Consider the following 10,974-nt stretch of genomic DNA (forward strand, 5'->3'; position numbering starts at 1 on the left):
CAAAGCTCTCCCTCGCCCTCCATTTGGTAAATTTGACCATAACTCTACCCTCCTGATTGCTGCTTACAAGCAAAAATTAAAGCAGAAAGCACCAGTGACTCAGTCAATAAAGAAGTAGTCAGAAGAAGCAGATCCTAAGCTACAGGACTATCTTGCTAGCAGACTGGAATATGTTCCGGGATTCCTCTGATGGCATTGAGGAGTACACCACATCAGTCACTGGCTACATCTATAAGTGCATCGATGATGTCGTCGCCACAGTGACTGTACGTACATACCTCAACCAGAAGCTATGGATTACAGGCAACATTCGCACTGAGCTAAAGGCTAGAGCTGCCGCTTTCAAGGAGCGAGACTCTAACCCGGAAGCTGATAAGAAATCCCGCTATGCCCTCCGACGAACCACCAAACAGGCAAAGCATCAATACAGGACTAAGATCGAATCGTACTACACCGGCTCCGACGTTCGTTGGATGTGGCAGGGCTTGCAAACTATTACAGACTACAAAGGGAAGCACAGCCGAGAGCTGCCCAGTGACACAAGCCTATCAGACGAGCTAAATTACTTCTATGCTCGCTTCGAGGCAAGTAACACTAAAGCATGCATGGGAGCATCAGCTGTTCTGGATGACTGTGTGATTACGCTCTCCGCAGCCGATGTGAGTAGGTCAACATTCACAAGGTCGCAGGGCCAGACGGATTACCAGGACGTGTACTGCAAGCACGCGCTGATCAACTGGCAAGTGTCTTCACTGACATGTTCAACCTTTCCCTGTCTGAGTCTGTAATACCAGCATGTTCCAAGCAGACCACCATAGTCCCTATGCCCAAGAACACTAAGGTAAACTGCCTAAATGACTACCGACCATGAAGTGGTTTGAAAGGCTGGTCATGCCTCACATCAACACCATTATCCCAGAAACCCTAGACCCACTCCAATTTGCATACTGCCCCAACAGATTCACAGATGATGCAATCTCTATTGCACTCCACACTGCCCTTTCAAACCTGGACAAAAGGAACACCTAGGTGAGATTGCTATTCATGGACTAGAGCTCAGCGTTCAACACCATAGTGCCATCAGAGCTCATCACTAAGCTAAGGACCCAGGAACTAAACACCTCCCTCTGCAACTGGATCCTGGACTTTCTTACAGGCTGCCCTCAGGTGGTAAGGGTAGGTAACAACACATCCGCCACGCTTGTGCTCAGTCCCCTCCTGTACTCCCTGTTCACTCATGACTGCACGGCCAGGCACGACTACAACACCATCATTAAGTTTGCCGATGACACACAGTGGTAGGTCTGAACACCGACAACGACGAGACAGCATATAGGGAGGAGATCAGAGACCTGGCAGTGTGGTGCCAGGACAACAACCTCTCCCTCAACGTGATCAAGTCTAAGGAGATGATTGTGGACTACAGAAAAAGGAGGACCGAGCATGCCCCCATTCTCATCAACGGGGCTGTAGTGTAGCAGGTTGAGAGCTTCAAGATTTTTGGTGTCCATATCGCCAACAAACTTACATGGTTCAAGCACACCAAGACAGTCATAAAGCGGGCACGACAAAACCTATTCCCCCTCAGGAGACTGAAAAGATTTGGCATGGGTCCTCAGATCCTCAAAAGGTTCTTCAGCTGCGCCATCGAGAGCATCCTGACTGGTTGCATCATTGCCTGGTATGGCAACTGCTCGGCCTCCGACCGCAAGGCACTATAGAGGGTAGTGTGTTCAGCCCAGTACGTCACTGGGGCCAAGCTTCCTGCCATCCAGGAACTCTATACCAGGCGGTGTCAGAGGAAGGCCCTAAAAATTGTCAAAGACTCCAGCCACCCTAGTCATAGACTGTTCTCTCTGCTACCTGCACGGCAAGCGGTACCAGAGCGCCAAGTCTAGGTCCAAGAGGCTTCTAAACAGCTTCTACCCCCAAGCCATTAGACAACTGAACATCATTCAGACTATTTGCATTGCCCCCCCCTCTTACGCTGCTGCTACTCTCTGTTATTATCAATGCATAAGTCACTTTAATAACTCTATCCACATGTATATATTACCTCAATTACCTCGACTAACCGGTGCCACCGCACATTGACTCTGTACCGGTACCCCTTGTATATAGCCCCTTGTATATATTGTTATTTTACTGCTGCACTTTAATTATTTGTTACTTTTATTTATTTAAATGTTTTTGTATTTTTCTTAACTGCATTGTTGGTTAAGGGCTTGTAAGTAAGCATTTCACTGTAAGGTCTACACCTGTTGTATTCGGCGCATGTGACAAATACAATTTGATTTGATCATGCAGCCTTAGAATGTATAAAAAATTTAAACATATAGCCCAAAGTTTGTATCACAGCTAAAGTTACATAAATACCTCTAAATTAAGCATATATGAGTACCTGTTTCTTTGTTAACCACTCAAAACACCACTCAAAACACCGGATGTGTTTAACCGGATGTGCGCACTCCCTCAAATACTTTGGAGAAAATATCCTTTCTATTTTATACAGCTTTGTTCAATTGTATTCTTCATACTATAAAATAATGCCACGAAATTCTAAGCCAATCTTGCCTGCTAAATGAACTAGTGTAGCGCACAGCCATATGGTATAGCCAGATCAGGGCCTAACTCAGAGTATGTTATTCTGTTCTTCTGAAACAGACTATATTTCTTCTTCTTCTAAAATAAACAATGGATTCATTGTGATGGTTTTTATTAGACTTTTTAAAATGTAGATGTTCCAAAGGTCTCCATCAGTGGCTTTGAAGGCTATGCATGGAAGCCGGGAGATGCTAAATGTGTTCATGTTCATTAAAGGTAAATTGCTTGACAATCACCGGCTGCCAAAATGTCATGACCGCCACAGCCCTATCTGTGAGTATTTGTATTTTTCCAGAGCAGAGAATATCACTACACTATTCAGTTGAAATAACACATTCCATTGCACAGTGAAACTTGATAAGACTATCACATTGTTGTGCTGAGGTGTTATTATTGGAGACGGGCCAGGCCAAACACATAAATGTGTCTCAAATGACATCCTATTCCCTATATAGTGTACTACTTTTGAACAGAGCCCATACAGTAGGTCTTCGGTCAAAAGTTGTTCACTTTATAGAGAATAGGTTGCCATTTAGGACTCAGTCATTGCACCTTACCTGGTGGGGCTGAAAGGAGTGGCAATAGATCCATTCAGCATGGCTGTGACATCACCACATGCGGCATCTGCAAACTAACAGGGAAAGACTAATACAATCTCCATACAAGGGAAGTAACACCCACAGTGAAGGAAAATAACGCTTGAATTGCAAAATCAGTTTGAAACAACAAGCTTAGATTTCCAGTAAATTTACAGCGAAATTCCAGTGAATCCTACTCATTTTTAACAGGTCACTCACTCCCACTGCTGACTCATATTCTGCACCCCTCATAACGCATTTTTAGAAAAACAACAAATTCTCCCCCACACCTACACTAATCTATTCAGACATTATATTGTGAACTTCCCTGTCTATGAATAGCAAATTCAACACAAACATGTGTTGTGCTGTCCTGAATTCCAAAGTGTAACTGCATGAAAGTGTGTAGCCAATATCCCATCGCCATGTCGGACATTGTCCAATCAGGAGAGAGCTAAGAAATGTGTTTCCATGGAAACAGACACAAAGGCCAATTGATGAACAGTTAGACAGTGAAACCCTTTCCTCTGCTCCCCATCACAATCACAGACTGAATTTGGATTGGTTTGTGGCTATCTAATTCATATCAGTATATTTGATCCATGCATTTTGTATTCATGGCTGGTAGGTGTAAGATTTCAAAGCACCTTAGCCATAGCAGGCTCACTAACAGTCTGAAAAGAACTTACTGCTGCTGAGGCCCGATTCCAGAATGAACGAACTGTGTTGTTGACACAGTCTGTCCAGCCTGGGCACCCTGTGGTGAACGTTTCTGAGGAAACAGACAGACACACACACACACACACACACACACACACACACACACACACACACACACACACACACACACACACACACACACACACACACACACACACACACACACACACACACACACACACACACACACACACACACACACACACACATACACGGAAGGAATGATGCAGGCATTACAAGGAAATGTTTTCTGACAGCACAAATTTCAAGAAACTTCATAATTGTTTGCTTGTTTCTCCATAATGTAGTGACGGAAGCAAACTGGATCATCCTAGGCTGTTCCATCACAATAGCCTTTGGCCAGAGGACCTGCTGAGGCCCTCTGGCTCTGACCCACATGTCATGAGCTATACTGTACTTTATCATGGTCGAATGTATAGTAAGGGCCCGTCCCAAATGGCACCATAAGAGTAGTACACTATAAACACTCCCCTCCGCATGTATTTGGACAGTGAAGCTAACATTTTGTCTCTATTCCGAACCATTTTGGAATTCAGATCAAATGTTTCATATGAGACAAGAATACAGAATGTCACCAAATATTTGAAGGTATTTTCATACATTTTATTTGATTGTAAATAAGAATATAATTTGTTTCTGAACACTTCCATGGTAATGTGGATGCTACCATGATTATGGATAATCATGAATGAAATGTGAATAAACGATGAGTGAGAAAGTTACAGATGAACAAAGATCATACCCCTCAAAAAATGCTAACTTCCCCTGTTATTGGTAATGGTGAGAGGTTAGCATGTTTTGTTGTAGCTTCTGTAACTTTCTCAATAATCATTATTCATGATTCATTCATAATCATGGTATTATCAGGAAACATTTAGAAGTGGTCAAAAACATCTGAGCTACACACTTAAAAGGACAATTACTCCATTTATCATCCCCCACTCAGTTCATAATGGGCAAAACATAACTCAAAACACAACCAAAACAAACTGCAAATGAATTCAACGAGTTTGTAGAGTCACAAGCTTGATGTAGTCATTGCGTGCTAGGAATATATGGGACCAAATACAAAACTTTTGACTACTTTAATATCCTAAGGAAATTTGCCCAAATACTAATGACTTCTTCAAATGAGGGGCCTAGGTAAAACAGAAATGTATGAAAATACCCTAAAAAAAAAGGTAACATTCTGTACTTTCGCATCATATGAAACATTTGATCTCAAATTCAAAAAGCTGTAGTATAGAGCCAAATGTAAAACTTTTGCTTCACTGTCCAAATACATACAGAGGGGAGTGGAGCTGTGCACTATATATGGAAGAGATTGCCTTTTGGGATGCATTCTAAAACAACCAGTACATTAGTGGTATATACTGTACATGAATGGTCTATTAGCTGTCATTTTTTAGATTAGACATAGATCTGACAATTTACTTGACATGTTTATGGCTATCACTGTGTTATGTGGGTGTGACACCTACTCCAGTTGCCTGCTGCACTGCTGCATGGATTCCACCTGGCGATTTGTTCACCATCTACCCTGGCCTGTCTCCCCCTGTCTGGTACAGGTACCCCCACCACACTCCCCCCCTTTCGCTCGCCTCCAGCACACACGCACTGTTGGGGCGAGTGACTCTGAACTTACAATGGCTAGCCCCAAGTCGTTGTATATTTTGCGTCATGACTCCTGCATGCTTTGTTGACTATGAACTTTCTTGTTTACCCAACCTTGGGACAGACTATGTTTGTTCCCACACACGGGACTCGGACTCTCTATTGGTTACACAGACTTTTGGCCTCCCATCCTATTGTAACCACCTCTCGCATGCTTTGTATTCATGTTAGCTGATGAAATTGCTGTACAATATGATCATGTTGCCATCTAATTCACATTCAAATGTCATAAATCAACACTGTAGAGATCTCCCTGTCCTCTGCCGTGCCTTGATTGTATTCTTGCTGTTTATATCTGGAAATGCGCATGTACACCCTGGGCCATCTACTGTTGCTAGCCCCAATTCCGACTTGTGCTCTGATATCTGCTTCACTGATTTCTGCTCTCGTAAGAGCCTGGGTTTTCTTCACGTTAACACTAGAAGCTTATTACCTAAAATGGATCAATTGAAAGTGTGGGTTCACAACTCCAATCCAGATGTGTTGGTCATTACTGAGAGTGTTTTGAATACTGATGTTAACCTTTCTGGTTATAACTTTTTTCGGCAAGACAGATCTTCTAAAGTTGGGTGAATGGCAATCTTTACCAAGGATCACCTTCAGTGCTTGGTTGTCTCCACCAAGTCTGTCCCCAAACAATTTGATTAGCTGGTTTTAAGCATTGTTGACTGTTGCGGGGTGATATCGTCCTCCATCAGCACCGGCCTGGCCCCTTACACTAAGTCTGAATTTGTCCTGCTAGGTGACCTAAACTGGGACATGCTTAAACCACCTGACCAAATCCTAAAGCAATGGGACTCCCTAAATCTTTCTCAGATTATTACCAATCCCGCAAGGTATGACTCCAAACACCCAGAAAAGGCTATTCTCCTTGATGTTATCCTCACAAATAATCCTGATAGGTATCAGACTGATGGTTTCTGTAATGACCTAAGTGATCACTGTTTTACAGCCTGTGTTCGTAATGGCTGCTCAGTGAAACGACCTGTCCTGATTTGTCGTAGACGCTTGCTAAATACATTTCATGAGAAAGCCTTCCTTCATGAACTGGCCTCTGTAAAATGGTATAGAATCAGCTTGATCCCCCTCTGTCGTAGACGGTTGTACCTTCTTTTTAATATTTTCAATGGTATTGTTGACAAACATGCCCCATAAAGAAGATTAGAATTAAAAACAGGTTCAGCCCCTGGTTTGACCATGATCTTGCAGAGTTACTCCACCACCTCAAGAATTGCATTTGGCTGGCGAAAGGCTCGGCACACGCATACTCAGGCTGACTGACTCTCGTTCAGGCAAATGAGAAATAAGTGCACTCAGGCTATCCGGAAAGCCAAAGTTAATTACTTTAAGGAGCAGTTCTCTCTCTGTGGGTCTAACCCCAAGAAGTTCTGGAAAACAGTTAAAGACCTGGAGAAGAAACCCTCCTCCTCACAGCTGCCCGTGTCCCTTAATGTTGATGATGTGGTTGTTACTGACAAGAAGCACATGGCTGAGCTCTTTAATCACCACTTCATTAAGTCAGGATTCCTATTTGACTCAGCCATGCCTCCTTGCTCGTACAACATTTTCTCATCGCTCACCCCTTCTAATGTGACTAGCCCCGACACTCCTCCCTCTTTTTCGCCTGCCCCGCTACAAAGTTTCTCCCTGCAGGTGGTCACTGAGTCCGAGGTACTAAAGGAGCTCCTTAAACTTGACCACAAACAAACATCTGGGTCAGATGGTTTAGACCCTTTCTTCTTTATTAAAGTTGCTACCCCTATCATCGCCAAGCCTGTCTCTCCTCTCTGTGGAGGTTCCCATTGCTTGGAAGGCAGCCACGGTTCGTCCTTTATTTAAAGGGGGAGATCAAGCTGATCCTAACTGTTATAGGCCTATTTCTATTTTGCCCTGTTTATTAAAAGTGTTGGAAAAACTTGTCAAAAATCAACTAACTGGCTTTCTTGGTGTCTATAGTATTCTCTCGGGTATGCAATCTGGTTTCCGCTCAGGTTATGGATGTGTCACTACAACCTATAAAGGTCCTCAATGATGTCACCATTGCCCTTGATTCTAAGCAATGTTGTGCTGCTATTTTTATTGATTTGGCCAAAGCTTTTGATACAGTAGATCATTTCATTCTTGTGGCCCGGCTAAGGAGTATTGGTGTCTCTGAGGGGTCTTTAGCCTAGTTTGCTAACTACCTCTCTCAAAGAGTGCAGTGTATAAAGTCAGAACATCTGCTGTCTCAGCCACTGCCTGTCACCAAGGGAGTACCCCAAGGCTCAATCCTAGGCCCCACTCTCTTCTCAATTTACATCAACAACATAGATCAGGCAGTAGGAAGCTCTCTCATCCATTTATATGGAGATGATACAGTCTTATACTCAGCTGGCCCCTCCCTAGATTTTGTGTTAAACGCTTTACAACAAAGCTTTCTTAGTGTCCAACAAGCTTTCTCTGCCCTTAACCTTGTTCTGAACACCTCCAAAACAAAGGTAATGTGGTTTGGTAAGAAGAACGCCCCTCTCCCCACAGGTGTGATTACTACCTCTGAGGGTTTAGAGTTTGAGGTAGTCACCTCATACAAGTACTTGGGAGTCTGGCTAGACGGTACACTGTCCTTCTCTCAGCACATATCAAAGCTGCAGGCTAAAGTTAAATCTAGACTTGGTTTCCTCTACCGTAATCACTCCTCTTTCACCACAGCTGCCAAACTAACCCTGATTCAGATGACCATCCTACCCATACTAGATTACGGAGACGTAATTTATAGATTGACAGGTAAGGGTGCTCTCGAGCAGCTAAATGTTCTTTACCATTCGGCCATGAGATTTGCCACCGATGTGCCTTATGGGACACATCACTGCACTCTATACTCCTCTGTAAACTGGTCATCTCTGTATACCCGTCGCAAGCCTCACTCCCCCCTATCTGACATATCTACTGCAGCCCTCATCCTCTGCATACAACACTCATTCTGCCAGTCACATTCTGTTAAAGGTCCCCAAAGCACACACATCCCTGGGTCGCTCATCTTTTCAGTTCACTGCAGCTAGCGACTGGAACGAGCTGCAACATACACTCAAACTGGACAGTTTCATCTCAATCTCTTCATCTAAAGACTCAATCATGGACACTCTTACTGACAGTTGTTGCTGCTTTGTGTGATGTATTGTTGTCTCTACCTTTTTGCCGTTTGTGCTGTTGTCTGTGCCCAATAATGTTTGTACCATATTTTGTGCTGCTACCATGTGCTGCCATGTTGCTACCATGTTGTTGTCATGTTGTGTTACTACCATGCTATGTTGTCATGTGTTGCAGCCTTGCGCTGTGGTTGTCTTAGGTCTATCTTTATGTAGTGTTCTCTCTCTTGTCGTATGTGTGTTTTGTCCTATTTATTATTATTTATTCGTTTTATCCCAGCCCCCGTCCCCGTAGGCCTTTTGCCTTTTGGTAGGCCGTTATTGTAAATAAGAATTTGTTCTTAACTGACTTGCCTAGTTAAATAAAGGTTCAATAAAAAATGTAATGAATGAAAATGTACAGACTGATGGTGTGTAGCTCCATTTGAGTCTTACCATTGCTCTCCTCCTTGCCACACCAGGTCAGTCCATTCATGATGAAGCCGAGTAGTGTGTCCTCGAGGGTCAAGAAGCAATCTCGCTTCTCTGTGAAGTCATGCACTATTTTCTTTGTTTTGCTCCAGAACAACATCTGGTGGTGCAATGAAATGTAAACATTTTTTTTAAAATAATATTTACTTGCAGCTGTCAATAAAACAAAACGTATGAATATATTTGAGTGGTGTGTGTGTGTGAGCGAGCGTGTGTGGGTATCTCACCCTGTTACAGACAGGATCCTGGATCACAGTATGGATAAGGGGGTCATAGGCCTCCATCGGTACATTACATGGGTCCCTCCCCACGAATGCTTGCTGAAATGCACTCCATATCTTTTGACAGTTGTTTGCACTGGAACAATCACAGGAATGATCAAGAATACTATTACTGCATTATCATACAAATACAAATATGGCCAATCATTGATTGAGGAAGGAATAGCTCCCTGAGAAATGGTTACTGAATAGGAGAAAACTAAACTGTTTTAACTGTTCACTCATTGTGTTAAGCTGTCTTGACTGTATTATAGCAAGATGGGGAACAGTGAGAGAGTATCAGAGCAGAGCTTGAACAAGCTAGCCGCCCTGTTGTTACAAGGCAAATCCACAACCACCTGTGCCATAAAGCAATGCAGGTTCACATACAGACAGGGAGGCTACATCATAAATACAATTGGGTCTACATGTAATTATATTCAACTATGGCAATGGAATAAACTGCTGCAAAATGAGTTAACCTGAAGTTTGAGTTACTTTTAACAATAAGCTAAACATGTCAATTAAATGTGCAAAATAAATCTAATAAAAGTTTCTCACCTTGAAGATTTGTTGTTCTGTATAAATGCTTCACATTTGTCAATAATCGTTTTTTTTAGGCTTTCACTCGATGGGCTAGAACTAGACAGTACGTGACTGTTCACTACTCCCAGAGAAATAGCGAGGATAACGACAAGTGAAAGTACTGCACAGAGACCCATGATTAGGCAGAGGCGAGTCCTTCGCTTTTTCCTTGCAAAACGGTGCAATTCTTCATGCTCCATGGCTACTCCTTGTTAAGTCAACTGTGAAATCGGCACTCAAAGGTGGTTTTGTTTTTGTTTGTGTTGTGCCAGTGGGATAGCCTATTGCCTTCAACACCGTCAGTGCTCTGAGTTCTATTTTCGGAGTTGGCCTTAGGGACAGTTTGCTACGACGTTACCACGCGAATACCTCTACTGCGACGCACGGTACTGCATCTCAGTGATTAAGGCGTCACTACAGACGCCCTGGATCAAATCCAGGCTGTATCACAACCGGCCGCGATTGGGAGTTACATAGGGCGGCGCACAATTGACCCAGCGTCGTCCGGGTTTGACCGGTGTAGGCCGTCATTGTAAATAATAATTTGTTCTTTAACTGACTTGCCTAGCTAAATAAATAAAATTAAAATGTGAAATAGCCTAGCCTACAATTTGACTGTGGTATAGTTAGCTTTATATTAAAGATTCATACTTTTTTCGTACCTCTTAAACTACAGTGGTTTACTTAAGAAAAATACTTTGAAGTACCACTTAGGTCGTTTTTGGGGGTATCTGTAATTTACAACTTTTACTTTTACTCCTCTACATTACTAAAGAAAATATGTACTTTTTACTCCCATACATTTTCCTGACACCCAAAAGTACTCGTTACATTTCGAATGCTCAGGCAGGACAGCAATATGGTCCAATTCAAGCGCCGCATTGTCATCCCTACTGCCTCTGATCTGGCGGACACACTAAACAAGTGTTAGAGTGT

The 10,974-nt window shown here is 43.0% G+C and overlaps 1 protein-coding gene across 1 annotated transcript in view; it reads right to left on the reverse strand.

Moving 5' to 3' along the window:
• LOC139531888 (ADP-ribosyl cyclase/cyclic ADP-ribose hydrolase 1-like) overlaps nucleotides 1-10,466 on the reverse strand; it is a 29,363-nt gene extending 18,897 nt beyond the window's left edge. Inside the window, exons 1-5 of the mRNA XM_071328827.1 lie at nucleotides 10,015-10,466; nucleotides 9,421-9,550; nucleotides 9,158-9,293; nucleotides 3,872-3,954; nucleotides 3,162-3,235 (exon numbers count right to left, since the gene is read on the reverse strand). Coding sequence (XP_071184928.1) covers nucleotides 3,162-3,235; nucleotides 3,872-3,954; nucleotides 9,158-9,293; nucleotides 9,421-9,550; nucleotides 10,015-10,238 — 647 coding nt within the window. The 5' untranslated portion in view covers nucleotides 10,239-10,466. The remainder of the gene's footprint in view (nucleotides 1-3,161; nucleotides 3,236-3,871; nucleotides 3,955-9,157; nucleotides 9,294-9,420; nucleotides 9,551-10,014) is intronic.
• Nucleotides 10,467-10,974: the final 508 nt, after the last annotated feature.

Source organism: Salvelinus alpinus, chromosome 10, assembly GCF_045679555.1.
Source record: "Salvelinus alpinus chromosome 10, SLU_Salpinus.1, whole genome shotgun sequence".
Lineage (NCBI taxonomy): Eukaryota > Metazoa > Chordata > Actinopteri > Salmoniformes > Salmonidae > Salvelinus > Salvelinus alpinus.